The 20,127-nt window shown below is 41.4% G+C and overlaps 1 protein-coding gene across 1 annotated transcript; it reads right to left on the minus strand.

The window, feature by feature from the left end:
- Positions 1 to 537: 537 nt before the first annotated feature.
- On the minus strand, positions 538 to 18,310 carry cavin1a (caveolae associated protein 1a). The gene is made up of 2 exons (XM_084371669.1): positions 17,488 to 18,310; positions 538 to 3,171 (listed from the first exon to the last, which is right to left on the minus strand). The coding sequence occupies exons 1-2, from the start codon at positions 17,986 to 17,988 to the stop codon at positions 2,404 to 2,406; spliced, it is 1,269 nt and encodes a 422-aa protein (XP_084227795.1). The 5' UTR covers positions 17,989 to 18,310; the 3' UTR covers positions 538 to 2,403.
- Between the last annotated feature and the right edge of the window lie 1,817 nt (positions 18,311 to 20,127).

Here is a 20,127-nt window from a genome sequence, read left to right on the forward strand (position 1 = left end):
AATAAAACACATAATCTGACACACAATGTGATGTATTTAATATAATTCTTTATGATATATTAAATATATTTAATCGAGTTTATACATAGTGTAGAATGCTCACACAATTAAGGACAATAAAAAAGGCAGTATTTATTATTCAGTAAGCTTTTATTTTTATTGAAGTGGTTAGGCAAAAGAGGCCTTAAACACAACAGAACGGATAAGCTTATTATTAGCTCATTATTTGTATATGAATCAATAACACCGAGAGCAATTGTGTCACAATTGTGTAACTGATCATTATTTTAACAATAACAACGTCTTAATATAGGCTGTGCATCACCTACCTCACGCTTATTGCTGGCTTGTTCTGTTTTTTAATAGCCAGTAGCTCAAAACAAGGCAAAATATACATGATTGCAAACAAACACTTCTTTTTTTTAAAAAGGGACCAATATCTTACAAGTGTTTCAGTGTTCAATGTGCTAAACAATGAGGACATGTTTGACAAAAGATCTATAAAAAGGATACTTCTATAATAATCATAAGCCTATGTGATTTCACAAGCCTGTATTTGATTTATTTGCCCTTATGAAACATTAACTTGGAGTTACAGCAAAATGTCAGTGTGGATATATGGTATGCACATACTTACTTTTCACAATCACACACAAACATTCACACAAACACACACATGATCACACGCCATTGTTCTCCGTCCTTCTCACTGCTCTCTACCCTGCTCAGTGCTCGCAGGGAGCACTCTTCTTAATTGCATTCCCCAGCCCATTGATTATTTTAATGGTGTTCCATGCTACGCAGTGGGCCTCTGCGTGTCTGCACCACATCAAGATCACACAGTCTCCAGGGAGGACAATAGGAGCACCTTCTTCCTGTCATGTCTGCAGCCCTGTGTGCTCGTTTTACACCATTAATGATTGGCAATGATTGAACTTTGCTATTGCAATTTTACATCAGGCCCAGATAACTACAATCCAATTGTCATGAAGTCCTCTAATCCTGCATGATCATCTTCTCTAATACGCAATGATAACCTCATTTATGAATTATGGTCAGATGGCTTCAGGAAGGATATTCCTTTTATAATACTGAAGAACTACACAAGATTGTACTCGGGTTCTGCTAAAACATTTGTGAAAAAGAGCATGCTGCCCCACGGTTCTGACATTTGTCAAGGTTCATTGCCATTCCTAGAACTTGGCAGTGTGCCGTCTCACTTAGACTGCATTTAGGATGATATTTGCATCTCCACGTGTTACGTCTTGAGTCATTAAACTGTCATTTTCTTCTTCAGACCATCATTTTTCTGCCTGCAATTACACTCAGAAAATTTAATAGGGATGTGCAAATGTACTGTGATGAGCTGTGACCATGGTGACAAAGTCATTTTTCTTCTCCTCGGTGCGAGGTGTGCTAGGTGGAAGTCAGCGAATATACATCATGTCCAGATGCAATAAATATAGCAGGGTGATTTTATGGCGTTTTCAAGGTCTTCATAATCCTTTGCTCACAAACTTTTTAATCAAAGCACAAAAAATGTCTATACAGGATATTGACCTGCTTTGCAACATTAAACATTAGATCTAAAAATGATTGTTACAAGTTCATAGACGTAACTTTCATATAGTGCTATGTGTAAGTGTTTAAATACTCTAACAGTTTAATTTATTAGTGTTTTAATGTTTTTGATGTACTTTAGCTAGATTAAGCTACATTTTTAGTCAATAGCATTTGTAATAAACATTATATCGTAACATTTGGCACAATGCCTGAGTGATTGGCAGCATATAAGCTTTATTCACTAATGCTTCTAACATGTTCTTCTTTAAGTCAATGATTACTTCTCCACCTGTCTCCTCAGTTCTTTATCCCCTCTGTAGGCCTGAGCCTTGCCTTATCGTTAATTGTTTGTTTAGCACACGCTCATAACATCATTGAAACCATCCATTAAAACACAAATCCTGCCAACAACTTCCTGTTACCATACCTCTTAAGGTGCATATCATACATGGCAAATATTATATTATACATCTCAATAGCAAAGACTATTTATATCTTTATTTTTCTTATAGCCTTATATATCTATTTATCAAACCAACAACAAACAGTAAATACAACAAACATACAGGTCTAAGATAACCAGTCAGCCTGCACCATCTTTCAAAAGCTAGCTTTGTTTTTATTTAATTTTTCTTATTTATATGCTAAAGAGGAGCAAATATGAAAGTCATTCCTGTTGGGAACAATAAAAAGAGATCAGAAAACAGATGAGACGTCATAGATTGTGATCACGTCTAGAAAGTCCCTACGACTAATATTGTGTCCTTGTGATTAGACTCATTCATCAAGACTCGGTTCCCCTCTTTTTCCTTTTATCTCTCTCCGCAGAGCTGGGATGCTCTATTCGCTTTGGGCCTTCTTTAGGTGGTCTGGCTCCACGCTGACAAGTTGAGAGTCCTCAGTCACCTCCAACAGAGCCTCCATCTCCGGGGTGTCTACATGCACCAGCTCCCCTTCCTCCACCTCCACGTGCACACCCAACCCGTTCTCCTCTCCCCCTGGCTGGTCCTCGGCCTCGGTCACCTCCACCATCTCTGTGTTCTCCAACACCTCCTCCTCCCCTTCTCGGATCTTCTTAACATGGAAGGTGAAGGGAGGCACACGGTACACAGTGGTCTTGGACCGGGCGTAGACTGTGTGGTCAGGGGTGAGGGACTTCTTCACCTTGTCTTTCGAGCTCTTCATCTTTGCCCGACGCTCCATATTGGGGGTCATGCGGGTCCCGAGCTTGCCAATCTTCTTCTCCAGGCTGTGCTTGGTTTTCTCCAGGTTGTCGCGGGTTCTCTGTCTCGTCTTCTCCAGGTTGTCGCGGGTTCTCTGTTTGGTTTTCTCCAAGTTCTCCTTGGTCTTTATCTTTGTCTTCTCCATTTTCTCTTTGGAGAAGGCTTTCTTTATGTTGTCCACTTGCTGCTTGGTGGTGCGTTGAAGACGCTTGGTACGAGACTCCTCGATAATCTCCTCAATCTCCACCTCTTCGTCTGGGTTGAGATTGTCTGGGACACCCTCTTGTCCCTCCTCACGTATCTGCTCCAGTCCCTCCACGGCTTTACCTTCAACGACCGTCTCTGCTGTCTTGGTTTTGGATGTCTTCGGTGGCTTCACTTGGTCCTGAGGAAGAAAAATAGGAACGATAAGCAAAACACAAGACTATTCAGCCACAGCTGCATTATATTAAGGGAACACAATGTGTGAACTTTTTCAATTTGACATTTACTCCAAAATTAGCAGACACGCTGCTGCACTGATTGTATGGTGTGATTAATGTAAATTATGGAATTTCATTTAATATGTCAAGTGAAAATCATCAGCCTGAGGAAGGGAAGTTAATGGCCTTTGGCTGAGAAATTAAATTGAAAAGGTGAGAATGATACTACACATGTCATCTACACAGTAAGTGCACACAACATTTCACTGCTGGGAGCTAGTGTAGACTGCCATCTAGTGGTGGCAATGGTATACCAACAATGTATACCATTGACCCAGTTATCTCACATTTCCTAAAAAATAAACTTAAAAAAAGGTAAGACCATAAGCTAGTGTAGTCACATACATTACACATAATATAACTATGGGCCTAAAATGAAAACATATTATGAGTACAGTCATCTTGAAACTAAAGCCAACAGGCTTAACATCTAACCACAGGTTTGTTTCCTGCAATTTATTTTTTCTATAACTCACACACTTTCATTATTGTGACTTAAAGGACTAATTTTTAGTCAAATCCAGTAATTAAAGAGGACTTTATATGGGATTTTATTGTTACAAATATTTAGAAAATGTATAGATTACCAAGATCTATAAATTATAGATGTTATGTAATTTAAATTGTTGCTTTCACTTCAATGGAAAGACTTGGTGGTTAGTGCGGTTTCACTTCAACTATGTAATTTGCAGCACAGCAGTACAGCAATTTCATACCGGGTCGGACAAATAACTTGTGTAAACGCACACGTGCAGCCGTACTATCAGTACTAAATGGAGCAATGCAGAAAAAAAACCTTAACTTTTAAAACCAATTGACCAAAACAAGGTCAGCATGTTTACAGTGCAGTTGTTGCTAAAGGTTTTTCCATTAAAAAGGCATATCACCTGTTAAAACAACAAACTGCACTCCTTTAATGCTGAGTGCAAACAATCAATCAGTACTGCAGCAACGATATTTCCATATTGTTTGGCAGGACACTGTCATTGTGGTACAAGATATCCACAGAGGGAGAGGCAGCACTATGCCAACAATGTTATCCTGCTAACAGCATGTCTGTGACCCCTAGAGGGATTAGAGGTCCCACCCTGATGCACCTCACTGCTTCTCTTCTTTAATACTTGCAGCATCATCATCTTCACTGAATTAGTAGAAACATGGGATTAAGTCATCATCATCATGGCCACTGCAGACACTTCTGCCATCATATTAATAGTTCTTATCAAAACAGCTTTCATGCAATGTTAAGTCTTTGGCTAAACTCTTAAAGGTTAAGCACATCTTCTATGTAAATAACCTCAAATATGGAAAAACAAAGCAAAATGAAAGCATCCTTTAATTCATTTCCATGTCTTCACCATTTTTTAGCATTACCAGGATGAATCACAGTGTTTTTCAGCCTGTTGCCACATGCAGACTGAATCTCACATGAATAATTGAAACAGATATAAAAGCACCGCTGACTGTTAGCAGATGTCTCCACCATAAGGTTTCACACCAACTCATTTGAGAATATTATAAAACAGTTTAATAGGGCAGCGATAACTTGCCAAATTAATCACCATGGTGACAGATTAAATGTATGCATCACCTCTGACGTGAGTAAACATATTCATCACCCACTCTCATTTGAAGCTTAATCACTCTTTCTCTCCCACCTGCCTAGCTGTCAATTTAGATGATAAAATCATTGCTGCTTTTACTCTCTGTGGCTGTATTCGTTGCAAATGGCAATTTACTTCACAAATAAATGTCCTGCAATTTAGCATCTTGACTTGCAGGACATCTGAGGGGGATAAGATACACACTGCTCATACTAGAGTAGTGTACAGGAAACGAAAGCTAACACATGATCAGGTAGCATGACAGTTAACTTTGTCTTCAGTGTGGTCTCATCTATTATGAGATGTTCAACTGAGACACATCTTGGCTTGTCACTTTCAATATCAAAGTAGAATGTGGGTTTGAACACAACAAATACATCATGAAGCTGGGTTTTGTAGTGTTATGTCATTAGTAATGTGCAATATTTAGATTTCTCTACTGGATATCAACCTTCTGTAAGAAAAACAAAACACCTGTTCGGTCATGTGATCGGCAAATCTCCCTGGGCAGTTCAAATATTGCCATATGATCCATCATAAAATGGGCATTGCCTCCTTATCTGGTGCCGTGTATGGTGTGGGCCCGGCCGACCCGCTCTGTATGGGTTTATTTTGGGCTGGCCTTTCCCTCTCTCTGGATTCCATCTACCGTTCTCTGGCTACCGGCCACCGAAGCGTTCAGTCCCACCGACACCCCCCCCTAACCACACAACACCCTCGCCTCCCACACAGCAACAGATAAACACATTGCCTGTCACCATAGAAACCACCTGCTCATGTTGTCTCTGGGGGTGGTGAAATTTAGCTGGATAAGCAGCTGACATCTCTACAACAATATACAGACATGAGGTTCTCAGTCGTTGTGAGCGCATTACAATTAAACTGAAATAAATTCTGCAGCTGCTTTTTCGACATGAATGCAGAGCAAAGTGAATGCACTGATTACTGGGAGATATTTCTGAATGCATTAGCACATAATCCTACCCCCACAATTTTCCATAGATTCTGTCAGAATGATGTAATATGACGGGGAAACCGAATGGGACAAAATTATGCAAAGTGTTGAATGTGACCAGACGTTTGACTAGAACTTCATGAAGCCTTTAAAAATAAACCCACACACAGTAAACATGTGTACTCACAGTGGCATTAATCACATAAATACACTTTAGACTGTGAATAGCTGCTAAGAAGCTGTCCAGGTGACTTCATATGTCCCTGGCAAAACTTGTTCGCTGCTGTAGGGTGAATTTGGCAGGTGGGCTAAATGTTGATCTGTGTTAATCTTACATTTACAAAAGTGTACCTCTTGTGTTCCTGGAAAAAAACAGCCCTTAGGAAAGACAACATTTGTGTATAATACACACACATACAAGTAAATAACTGTGCGTGCATGTAAATATTCACGCTGAAACAGGTACACACACCCTCAACCACAGAAACCCAGTTATAAACATTTTTTTCCATGAAGCCAAACTGTGAGCACTTTTCATAAGAAGTAGCAGCCTGAACAGGAACCTTCTGCGGCCAATGGAAAAACGGCAGTGCACGGCATCCTGAGAATAGCTGAGGTCATACAAAACACTGATATTACAACTGGCCTAGGACCGTGTCAGCTCCCTACCTCACAAAAGCTATGTGCTGCTTAATTTTAATCATCACTGCACACAGCCAAACTCTGACATAAACCTGAAAATGTATGGAAAACACAACTCAACACACGGCGAAGGATTTCCATACAGTGTTGACTCTGGGTTTGTTAATGACTGTGAATAAGGCTTTTTGGTTTAACTGGTTACTGGTCACATTTTGACATTATCCCTCACAAACTTGTCAAGTTGTAAGCTTCTGTCGGTGCATTAATATTTCTTGTGATGTGAAATAACGCTGATAGAGCATATGGGCCGATACTGATGCTAATAATTAGGTAATTTAAGAAAAAGCTGCTAACATTATAGATGTTGTATAGATTATAAATGTCGATAGTAATGTTTTTAAACATAAATACAAACAAAACAAAAACAATCTTGACAGACATCTCTTTGAATTTTACATTTTTTACCAAAAACAGACACATTGCTCAGACATCTGAATCTGTGGAAATTGTGATAATATCAGCAAACCCTGTTTGGGTTTCTGTGCCTGATTACAAAAGGAGAGACGGGGAGCTTGAGGCTTGAGGAGGAAGATGGTAAGTCCATTAGTGTGCCTGTGTAACCTTCCTCTCTCCTCCCACTTACCAGCAATGGAAAAGTCGGCACTGTGTGTGTGTGTGTGTGTGTGTGTGTGTGTGTGTGTGTGTGTGTGTATACAGACAGGTACCAGGGGAGTGGTGACTGAGTGCATGTGTGCTCTACTCAGTAAGAAGGTGGTCTGTTGCTAATGTCTCTTTCCTCCAAAAGTGGCGTGAATCATACCTCATGGAAAAGATGGCTGGAGAGTGGGTTCTTGAATGTGTGTGTGTGTGTGTTTGAATTGCTCAGACAAGCCAGCAACTGTCTGAGCCGTCTCTCAGTGGGAGGAACAACACAGGAGGCGCAATTAAAAAAAAAAAACCCAGCAGACTGAGGGGAAAGATTTTGCTAAACAGCAACAACCTATTAAAAAACTATTTTCTCAAACGATGGGGAAAATTATGTAATCTTCAAAAAAAAAAAAAAAATCTAAAAATGTAAGGCATTCATATAACAACAGCAATGCTTTCTCGTTGTCTAAATATTATCAGAGGCAAATGTTTCTGCGTCTGACTCATGCGAGGTCTCTGGGATAATTTAATCATTGACTGTTACCATGGACAACAGAGCAAACTATTCTCAATCAGCTCAACAGAGACCACAGCCTCTCTCCATCCCCTTCTCTGTCTCTCTCTGCTGTTACAAGACCTTCACCCGGTCCAATAGTCTTGCTTAGTTATTTAAATATGTTGTTTGTACATCATACCACGTCATGATGTCTCTAAAAAAGATGTGTGTTTTGATTGCACGGTTTATGCAATCAAAAATGACCCCGTTGTCTGCTCTGTGCTATTGCAAGGTGGATCTGCAGGCTACAGTTATTATTCTGTGCTTTTATTCAAAAAACTTAAAATAATGATCAGTTAAATGTATACGGTTATGATTAAAACACATGCTATGGAAAAAAAACTGTATTTCTTTCAGTAATGCACCAATGACATTGTGTCAAACATTATCCAGACAAGGAATATATTCTGATTCTGATTCTTCAATACCTGAGTGGTTGGTAAGTGGAGACACTTTTGTTTAGATACCAAATCCATGCACATTAACATTACGAGCCTGATCCACCTACATGCATGCGGACATTTAGCAACTCACTGGCTTGTAGATAAACACACACACTGACAGACACACACGGCATTCCTTTTAAGGCAGTGTGATGAAAGGCCTCTTCGGTGAATCACAGGGGCAGCTGTCTGATCCTGTCCAGTCCTTGCAGCTGTGCACTCAGCTTTCACAATGAGTGATATCACTGACCCTTCCGCCCCTCCAGAATGGGAAAAGGCCAAACGAAAGATTGACATGACACAGAGGTGCAGGTTTGCGTGTTATAGTCCCCGCAGAGGCTTGAATCGCGATGCTTTGATCCCTATAGAGTGTTCGGAGGCTAAAATAAGGACACTTATGTGCTCTGGTCCTTAGTATTGATGCCTCCGCCACTCTCCTAAATAAGGCTCAAACAATTCACAGATGACTGGTCCAGCTGCCTACTATCTCATGCATTTTTGGGTGACTCATGCCTGAGGGAACAATGCAAATTCTGTTTCTCGAAACTCTTTTGGTTTTTTTTCAGAACAACCTATTCGTGCGGTGCTGTGTTTAAGATCCCTGTTGGTAATGGAAACATTAACAACCAATCCCACTCGGTCTATAGACAGATTCATCCAAAGAAAGGGGCTCTGTGTACCACACGGCCAACATGGCGATGTCATGTTACAGTGCACACCACAGGAAGGGAGTTCCTTGGTTTGTCTGTCACAGTGATTTGTGATTTCGCACACGGGGACCTGAAGGGGGAAGCCCTTTTCCACAGCTCAGCCTTCCCACATCCATAACGCTGAAACCACTGGAATCCCAGAGTTAGTCCCATGCAAAGATAGAAAATTTACTTTTCCATTTACGTCTGTGTGTGAACTGGCAGCTACAGTGCTGGAACATATTATATAACTATCCCTTTTTCTGTGACGGTACCATTCAGACTTACACTAAAGGGGTACAGTAGGTACAAGTTGGAAGGCACGAGCATGAAATTGCATGTCCTTCTGCAGTGAGCATGAAGAGCTTTCAAAAGTGAAACAGTGTCCTTATTCTTCTCTGTGCAAAGCACAGGATGTGTTATTAAAAACAGGGCATGAAAAAGGCCAATATAGTCATTAATGACCAATGACTCCTGCCAGATAACACTGGGAGCTAAGGAACACAGCCAGTCACCCACACTGGTTTGTTCTGAATTGAGCTATTGTTTCTGTGATACTTAATACTGTGACTGGGACAATATAGATGGAAAATCTGACAGGCTGTAGAGGTTTTATGTGTCTTTGTAGCTGTAAGTCCTTGGAAGTACTATTTAACTGAAACGCAAACAATATTTTCCCAAACTTTGGATGAATGCTTTCTTTTCATGACAAACTGTGTGTTATAAAATTGCTTATTTAAGTGACAAACCAAGAACATATGGATAAAATAAGGGCCGAAATGATAACTTTCCCCTTCGAAGGTTGCATCTCACCGATAACATCATTTAAGAATGATTTATATTATTTATAGATGAATCATCTGAAACATCCATGTGCATGCAAAGTCTAATCCCAAGGGTGCAAAAACCCACAGAGCGCCCTGGCAGGCTCTCGGTGACAGCCTATAACTCACATGCCAGTGACAAGAAAAGCGAGCTGCCGCAGCAGCATTGGGTAATTTACCACCAGGGTAACCTGACTGCTGCACTGCAGACTGAAGGTTTGTGCATACCAGACTTTGCTTTCGCACGCTATTTGCAGGTAGTTTAAGTTTTATTTGCAAAAGTTTTGAGATATCCAGCCCCAGTATGTATCGTGTTTGCCCAGGAACAATGTCCACGTGAAGAATTTTCATCGGGATATCCTTTCAATTAATGCTAAAAAGAATAAGAAATAAAAAAAAGGAATTACCTGTCATTACACGTGTAGATATAATGAGTGCACACCAGTTGCATGAACCCAACAACACATTTATCTGGAGAGAAGCCCACACAAACACGTATCCAGCCAATTAATCAATCAATTGGTGCTGCTGACTGCTAAATTTAGACCCACTCAATGAAACAGGACACTACACCATATCATTCCATTACTGCTGGTGTATTTATAATCAAAACCAACATAGCCGCTTCCTTTAATACACTATCTCAGATAATTTGGCTGTGGCCTCATAGACGAAGGGTGTGCCTACAAATCTTGGAATAAACAGCACGGAGGGTATCGTCAGCTTCCACCGGGCTGTGACGATGTGGTATGAGGACACATTTCTGTTTGCCGGCCAAGACGCTGGATGACAACTACAACTGTTCAAATCGAGGGGCGACCTGATCGGTCTTCCAGCTGGTAAATCCTGTCTGCGGTTGTGGGATGGGGATGTTCAGTGAGACAAGAAGGCAGCTGGGGGCTGATCAGGAATCAGGACACATAAAATGTAGTTATTTTAATAGGACAACTAGCTCGGCGTGTCCTCGGAGAAACAACTCACAGACTCCAGACTAACTTTTTTCTCCACCGACTCGAAGTGGCCCTGAAAAACGATTGTAATGGTCCTGAAGTGAATAGCAGGGATCAACTTTCTGCTGTACAAACTGTATATCCCAATGAGCAGTACAGGAAAGGCTACAGTAACACTATCAGCAAATCCTCTTCCTGCACGTCAGACACACAGCACACAGTGTTGTAAACTCGATCTGAGAAAGCAGAGCAGAGAGCAAACGTTCTGAATGGGAGTCTATACAATTACAGTGAGTCCAATTATGTCAGACCAACCCTTAACCTTTCAGTTTCGAGCGTTCAGAATGGCCGGTCTTTTTATAAACAGAAAAACAAGATGAATAATAGCAGAGGATGCTTGTTGGTACGCTCCTGTTTGCAGTACATGATCATTTTCCACAGTGACATCCAAGACAGAAGGGCTTTCAAAGCAAGGACAATGTTTTTTTAGATCTATTCAAAATGTAAAACAATTACAAATGAAACAAAAATAATATTGTCATTTGTTCCTTGTGGCGTACGAAATGTGTGTGTAACCGTAAGTGTGTCATAGAAAACAGAGAGAGAGAATCAGAGTGTTACAACATCCAGATTTGGTCAAGCATGCCAAGAGAAACTCAGTTCTGGCTCCACGATGTTGAAAGAAAGATGATGAAGATGAAAAGAGGAATGGGGCAGAAGCGTGACTTTTAAGGACATGTCTGATTATTTGGGAAATACACTTATTTTCTTTCTTGCTGAGAGTTGGATGAGAACAATACCTCTCTCACATATATGAAATATGGAGCTATGACTAACTTAGCTTAACAATAAGACCGAAAAATAGAGGAAACAGCTCGCCTAACTCTATCAAAAGGCAACAAATCCAATTATATAATCAATTGACAGGCTCTATCTAGGCTGTTACAACAAAACAACAATTTGCGTTAGACCATGACTGTACTTCCTGGAGTCTCCTCTGGTTTCCTGGCAAACTCACGGTAACAATCTGACTCCAGAGAGCGCACTCCTGGCCACAAAACAGTCCAGTAATGAGTCATTTTAATACTTGGGCCTACATTTTTTGTGTGGATTAAAACAACAGGACATAACATGTTCAATTAGAGGTTCATTTGGTTTATTCAGGGTCACTGGTGGGCAGACTTTGTCAGGCTAGCTGTGTCCCGCCCTGTTTCCGGTCCCTTTGCTATCAAGCTAACAGGTTGATGGCAGCAGCCTCATATTTAGTGTAAATACATTAGATATGGTATTGATCATCTTATCTAACTCTTCTCATTTAGGAACTATGTTGAACTATTCCTTGAGCAAATTTTTAGGAGATGTATTTAAAATTGAACGGAGGTCACACCTGTGTTGGCAAAGTAATGTTTCATCAACGGTTATCTTAACCTTCAAAAATACTTCTTTATAATATCACATACTGTATATCTGATTGTTTCTTTGTCATGAATGCCCTGGTCTTTCTCATAAGCGACCCACGAACATGAACAACTGGACTCCTCGAACTCGGCTCGACATAGAAGCTGACATGCAACAGTGAAATGTGGAGCCTGCCAGATATCTTTCCACTAGCCCGGGAAAGGAGAGCGCTGCAGGAGACAAGGACAGAGGAGAGAGTGGAAGGGGGCGACTAAGTGTACAAGGGCTGTAGCAAATAGTGAATGAGGAGTGCCCTTGGTTCTGGATTAGATGACTGAGTGGGAGTAGAAACGGCTAAGTTGATAGTGGGGAGTGATAGGGGAGAGAAACTGAGAAGAAGGGAGGAGAGCAAGTGGGCATGTTGACAGGAGAGGCAGGGGGATACCAGCGGGATGAATCACAATGCTAACTTGGTTCTGCCGGTCGAGTGCTTTTTGGTCGAGTTGGTTCCAAACAAACTGCCTGCAAGGGTTTAGCTAAATACCAGAAAGCTGAAGTGGCCAAAAAAAGCCTTGGCTGGATCTCTGTGTCTGGAGTAAGTGAAATGAAGTTGTTACAATCTGGTCAGGGTTAAAAGCTATTAAAGAAAAGTGGGCTGTGGCTCGCTGGCTGCGATCTGAGCTCTGAAAGCCCTGTGAGGTTGGTGTGGAATAAGTAGACTGTAACTGAGAAGACTTACATCTCTCTGATAGAGTCGACCACATGGCTATCGCTGTCCCTGAACTGCAGCCAAATACACCCTGAATCCAGACTCACAGCAGTACAGTCTCACACTCTGATGGACAAACACTATCACATTGCATCAACCGGATTAATCCACCTAATAAAACAGATAATGTGCATTATGAAACAGACATGTGACCCCTAGAAAGAAACTGCAGTGCTTCTTTAACACACACACACACACACACACACACTAGTGGCAACTTGTCCACGTGAGACATCATTCCCAATGTAAAACCTGGTAAAAGGCTGAACTGCTAAAAAGCAGAACAGTTCTGGACTTAAAATGTTTAAAGGATGGATACAACAATGTCTTACTACAATCTTAGGGCAGGAAGCCTCTGCAGCAGGTGATTAAAACCGCCTAGGACCTCACTGGTACCTGTTTACTGAGCATCAGTGATATTGGTGAACTGAGGTGTCTGCACAGAGGCCAAAGGATACTTTTACCTTTGAGAACTTCCTGAAATGAAAAAAGTTTGTCACGCAGCAGGACACCCTACTCCACACAAGTCTCCTACTGTTGCCTGCCTGGTCTGAGGATGAGCATATACCTCAGCTATTTGGAAAAGGGCACCAGCACTACTGTAGCTAACTGACAAGATACCTTTTCTCCTCCTGCCATCAATCAGCTCTAATAATAAAAAAAAATATGACTATTTCTACAACCCTTTAACATACTGATTAATTGTAATTGTAGTCATTTTCCAGCAGAATCACTTTTCAGCTGTTCAAAAAGTCAAACGCTCCTTTGTTTGTTTGAATATGGAGTTGCTACAGAAACAGAAAGGCCTCTTGAGAGACATTTACAGCATTTGCAACCACAATATTATTCATAAACCATTTCATCAGTGTATTTCCTGACAGCTACTGCTATTAGAAAACATTACAACAGGAAATCAGACTTGTGGGGCTGAAATAAAACATTCAAATGACTAGCAATATGAGACTAACGGGAAATAAGGAAAACTTGGACTCATTTCGAATCATTATGTTTCGCGTGGAAAGACAAGTGGTCTTTCAGAGACAGCAATATCAGACATAACGCAGTCAGAGTGGGGAAACGCAGTCAGGGTGTGAAAGCGTCAGATCGTTGGCCATTTTGCAGCCTACAGAGCTGCGATGACAGGCTGGTTGAGCCTTGAGCAGTAGGAGGACCCTCAGCTGCTGCAGGGTCGCTTCCACTAAGTCCAGAGGAAGGAAATGTGTTGCCTCCAACACACAGTACATCTCAAATTCATTTCACAACTCAGAACATGTAAGTGCAATCTTTTAACTAAGGACTTTCTTTGCTGATTCCTCTGTTCAAGAGTGACGACAGTCTACAGTCCACAGTACAGACTCTAGTAACACCATCGTTTTCACATTACTCATGTATACAGAGTACATTTACTCAAGTCCTACACAATTTTGTAATCAATTAAGTATTATTGCAGTATAATTATTGTATAATTTAGCTACCATGCAGTACATAAAGTAGTTGAAATTAGTGATGATGCTAGTGGTACTGTGTATAAAGGCACTCTATTCTGCTACTTTATACTCGATTACATGCTGGAGGCAAAATTGTACTTTTTAAATTATTTTATCAGCAATCACTTTAAAAAACACTGATTTAGATAATCAGCTGAATATCAGGCCGATAATCAGATGACCCCAGTTATACAGTAAACATGTAAATACACGGCCTTACTTTTACATTGTTGCACTGGTGCGTCTTCTTTTTTTCATTTTAGTGCACCAGCACATAACAATGCACCCAATATACCCACTAATACATTTGGATTTAATTTCTTAAAAAATCTTGTGTTTTAACCTGACCTGCTGAATACTTATAATAATACTTGTATAGTATTTCTACATTGCGGCGTTGCTACTTCTACTTTATTAAAAGATCAAAGCTCTGCCGGTGTGTGTAATATACGTTTGGTAAACGTGTCTTCACGGCCCCACCCTGCTTGTTGCCGGGGGATCGTGCGTGCTACCGCTACTGCAGGTTTAATTATAAAGCATCACTGTCAAAGTCTTTCCGTGCTACAAATTCTGCAGTATGTGTCTATTCTCAGATTGCAGATTGAGACCGAGGGACAGCAGAGAAAAATACGGCACCTTCAGTTAAAGCTGGTATCAGTTTAATAAGGCAGGGCACAAAGTTAATGCAGTTGAAGTGGTTCACCTGTCTTACTCACATGTGAGCTTCACTTGACATTGACACTGTGGGTCAAAGGTAATATCAGTGAGGAATGGCCACACACACACTCAGACACACTGCACTAGCAGTACCAAGTAAACCATAACCTCTACATGCCTAACCCTGATCTCATCCTATCTCTAAACTCAACCCCCTCTAACACATTAGCACACAAACAGACAGTGGAAAGGGGTGAAACCTGACTGAGAGCCAGTGCTGATTTGCTATGCTGCCAATAACTGACCAGCCTATCTGTCAGTGAATTAAACTGAGCCCGGTGCAGGCCTCCTCTGGCAATAAATAGAACATGGGAGCCCGAAACAGCTACTGCAACATGGGAGCTGCAGCAGCTCCTGCAACCGCTTCGAAAATGTGACAGTAATCAAGTTTTGATGGCAATGAGAGCGTTACAGGTGAGACAACGACAACGGTTTTGATTGTGTCTGCTAAAGCACAAACAAAACTCAGTCAGAGTAAAAACACACGTTCAAACTGTTGTATGCACACTCTCCTACGCTGACAATTGCACTTGCAGTAAAAGAAGCTTGCAGTAGACTACATAGTGTCACAAACAGCAGGAGACACCTGCTTTACGGAGTAATTTATTAAGGCCAGTGTCTATGATTGGATTTCTGCTAGATACCAATAGTGTAACCTGCTCCCACAGTGGACATCCCAGGAGGAGGGGGGTGTGAAAACGTTTGCCTGCCAGTGCAGATCCTGAGGGCAACTCTACTCACGAGAGCCTTGCACCTCTCAGATTCACCATCACTAATGTGTTTGAAGAAAATCTTCTCACTTTTCCAGCGAGCACACTACAGAAGTTAAGAGGTGATTTCTTGAGCATGAGAAGCTGTGAGTTTAGCCGCAGCACATTGAAGCAGTTAGACCAATATTTGGTCCACTCTTACCCGAGAATTCGTATCATTTCCTTCGTTATTTTTTTATATTTCTACCCATTTTCTTTCTAAGATGTTCGTGATCTCAGCTGTTTGTCTGAGGAGGAGCTACCATGCTCCCCAACATAAATTTGATACTGCCTCCAGGTATTCAGGGGCACTTCTGTGCACTAGAGCTGCAATGATTTATTGGTTAGTTGTCAGCTATTTTGCTAAGTGATGAATCCATTTGAATTCTCTGTTTCCACCTTCTTAAATGTGAATTTTCTTGCCTCCTCTGTAACTGCAAACTAAAAAATCTTTGAGCTGTGGACAAAGCGAGACGTTTTAAGGACGTCATCTTGGGGTTTGAGAAACACTAATCCACATTTTTCTGACATTTTACAGACCAATAATCAAGTCCATTAACCGTGAAAACAATCAACACAGAAAATAAGTGTTAGTTGTAGCCCTACTGGGCACCGTGTATTCACTCCCACTTCTGGGAAATCTTTTATAATAAAAACTACATCTTCATCTCAAGTGGCAGCAGCCTGCCAACTATCTGTCCTCTGAGCACCCAGAAGTGGGGCGTTGGTCTCCAGTCTTGTCTCAAGTAGCCCCTCATGCCAGTGTTTATAGGCCTTATATTTGTATTTACACCCACTGGTCTTTATATAGTTTCATTAGGTAATCATGCAGTCCTTCGCAGTGGGAGGGGTCACTATCTGCCTTCATTTTTCCAGGGAAGCTCATAGTATTCCCTTCATCGGTGAGAGGAGCGTGAATACAAACTACACAACAGCTTCTAAACAGAGCGGCGCAGTGACTGGTTCTTCGTAAACATAAGGCCTCATTTAGGAAAAGAGTGATTCAGACATTTATGTCACGGAAAGCACAGAGTCGAAGCTTTGGCCAGCATCCTCCATCCTGAGGTAGGATCACAGCCCCTTCTCATTTTCACTAACGAGGGTCGACTCGAGCCACAGTGAGACTCTAACTCACTCTGCTGAGATGATGTCAAAAGGTTGCTCGGATGGTTTGATAGATTCTCAGGTGCATTTCACACTCGCTCACCAACTTTCCCTTCTCATGAGGGGAATGCAACACACCCCTTTTCAGGAATATGAACATGTACTGTGAGTGGAAGTTCAGCAAATTTGTGTTAAAGTCTGACCACCATATTCTGAAAGTAGGACTGGGCGATATGGCGTTAAAATAATATTGGGATATTTTTAGGCTAAATTGCGATACGCGATACATGTTTCGATATCTTGAAATCTCAAACGCGCTTCATAAATGCAAGGACTTGGGGTGAAAAATATAATTTAACAATATTTTTGCTGAAATACCTCGATATCAATATTATAAGGATGTCTATTGGTGCCTCACAAGTATTAGAACAGGTATAGTTGAGAAAATGACATCACTTTACTGCAATGCAGCCTTTAAAACCAGTAAAAGACAACACTTATGCCATATCGCGATCTAACGATATCCGAAATCTGAAAGTCTCGCATCAGGATGACGATATAGTATCGATATATTGCACAGCTCTCTCTCAAACAAAGAGTATTTGCTGCTACTCATGATAAAAATAACAAAAGGAGAAGCTCATATGCACACTGCCGTGTTCAAGTAACCCCCCACCACTTCACCTGGTAGATGAGGACTTTGAAGTTGCGTCTCTTGAGCAGCTCGTTCTCGTTGTTCTCCAGCTTCTTGATCTGGCCCGCCTGCTTCTCCAGGTTGCTGCGCACCGTCTTGACGTTGACGCTGACCTTCCGTACCTTGTCCAGCATTTTGTTGACCGTGTTGGCCGTGCCGACGTGGTTCTTGGACAACTTCGCCAGCTCCCCTTGGATGTTCGACACTGACTTCTCCATGGCCTCCTGCCGGGCCTCGAGCCCGTTCTGGGTCTGCTGGATCTGGTCCACCACCCCGATAATCTTGTCTAGCAGAGACAGAACCATGACCCCGTTCATCTGAGCTTCGCTCTTGCCTCCGGGGCCGGTGGCCAGCACCAGGTCCACCTCCTCAGCAGGGTCATCGTCATCTACTGCCGGCTCGGTGGCAGCACCCACCAGAGCCACCTCCTCGTCATCATAGGCCACTTCTTCCAGGGTTGCGTGCTCCTTTTTGACACCTGTATCCGCCATGGCTGTCAGCTCCGATCACGCACGGTCTGCACACTCACTACAGATAAAAATACACTGCTGAAAAACAACCTGCAGGAGCCACGCTGCACAGAAATCTCCTCCTAATCCTTTCTATTTTCTTTCAGACAACTTTCTTTACCACTTGTTTGCTTCTTTCTAGTCTACTTCACACCTAAACTTTCTCTTCGCCCTCGCTCTCACACACTGTGTCTCTCTCTCTGCCTCTGCTCTGGGATGCCAGCCAGCCAAGGGGAGTTGGGCCTCTCACAGCTGAGGCATGTGTGCCCTGACTCAAATGCCTCTGCTCCCTGTGAAACCACCCAGTCAAACTTTTCCCTTCTTACACCCGGCCCACACCCCAGACTCCCCCCCTGGCTGCTGGGGCTCCACCCTTTTCTGTCCCCACAGGGCAGCAGCAAGTCTACAGACTCCACCTCTCATGGTGACATGACACTGAAACAGGGAGCGGTGAGGGCCACCAGAGGCGAGGTCCAGTACCATCAGTCCAGCCCATCTCATAGTCTCTGAAATCATGGTAACTATGTAGGAAACACAGAATGATTTAATCAATTTTACATGTCAACGCTTATTGTGTGTAACTGCTGCTGGAAAATCCTGTGATATAAGCCACCAGATCGTTGTTAGTCTCCCCCCTGTGATATTTTGTGTTGACTTATGGAGACCATTTGAGGATAGACTGCACAACATCACCTTGATCATGCTAATCCTTAAAGATTTTGACTTATTTTTGCAGACATGTTGATTGTTCCACAATATTCATGTGTGATTTGTGTTAGAAAGTAATCTTCCATGTTTGTAAGTTCATTTACACAAACTTTAATTCAATAACAAAAAGAAACTTTCAAACCACGTCATTGATCAAATAACAATAAAAAAGTAAATATTGTAAGATAAGCAATGTTTCACCAATTAGTCTATTGTTGGTGGCATTAAAATCCCTTTTGACTTAATCTGTCTTACATTTCCAGATATATGTGAGTCCGAGGTCAAGGGTCATGCACATCTCAATCAACCTACAACCGCCCAGGTGATATTAGTATTCTGAGATTTAGATATTGAGAAAGACTAGGCTAAGCTAGTTAGCTAAACATGATTTGGAGGAATATGTTAGTCTGTAGCTGGGTCTAGTCTCTTATTTTTCTGAAGATCAGAAACAAAATGTGCAAATCCTTGAAAAATTTGGTTTAATTTGAGACTGGACAAATGTGTATTAGTCAATTATACTGATATTAGAGGTATCCAAGTACCCCTGGATGCAGATCGGGGAGTGGCTCAATGTGGGCGGAGTTAAACGTTTGACTCCGCCCACTTGCCCCCACAATTAACCGCTGAAGAAGAAGAATGTTGGCAAAATGGAGGTAAGTTTTTATTTTGTTTTAACGTGCTTCTTTGCAATATTTGTGACCGACAAGGAAGGAAGTAACGTCATTTTATTTAAAAAAAAAGTTATGCTCTGTATGTATTTGCATTCTACACCTTGATGATACACCAAGTTATGAGCTTTGTTATTAGTTATTAGCTTTTGCTAGGAACTACAACCTAATGTAGGATAATTCAAATCTGCATAAATGCCAGCCATGATGGCAAATTTTGACTTCCGGTGACACCTTCAAAATACCATGACCATACTTGAGCAATCAGAAACTAACGTCGAAATTACTAAATCTACAACTCCACATTATTCAATGTGGAAAAATAAATACTTATATACAGATTAATATTAACATTATACGTAAGTATTACGTAGTCACGTTTGCCATGTAACGGAATTTATTAAAAATGTCACATTAACCATAATGTTATCCAGAAGAAGTAATAAACTATGTAATATATTCGATATAGTTGTTCAGTAAGTCTTACCTTTGTGAAAAATGTTTTATCCTTCTCTAGCTACTTAGCTACTTGGCAGCGATGGCCGCCAGGCGAGGGTCTTCATGGCTAACCAAGTGGCCCGTGATAGCTAGCACTTGCTAGCAAGTTTGTCCACAAGCAGTGATAGATATCTTTTATTTGTCAGCTTTACTGTAAAAGAGTTATTGTCAGGTGTAGCCAGCCTCTCTGACAGTAAAAGTAGACAGCATAAGTAACGTTAGCGATACACGTGAAAAATTAGAATCA

Source organism: Pagrus pagrus (genome assembly GCF_965226575.1).
Source record: "Pagrus pagrus genome assembly, chromosome: 13".
Lineage (NCBI taxonomy): Eukaryota > Metazoa > Chordata > Actinopteri > Spariformes > Sparidae > Pagrus > Pagrus pagrus.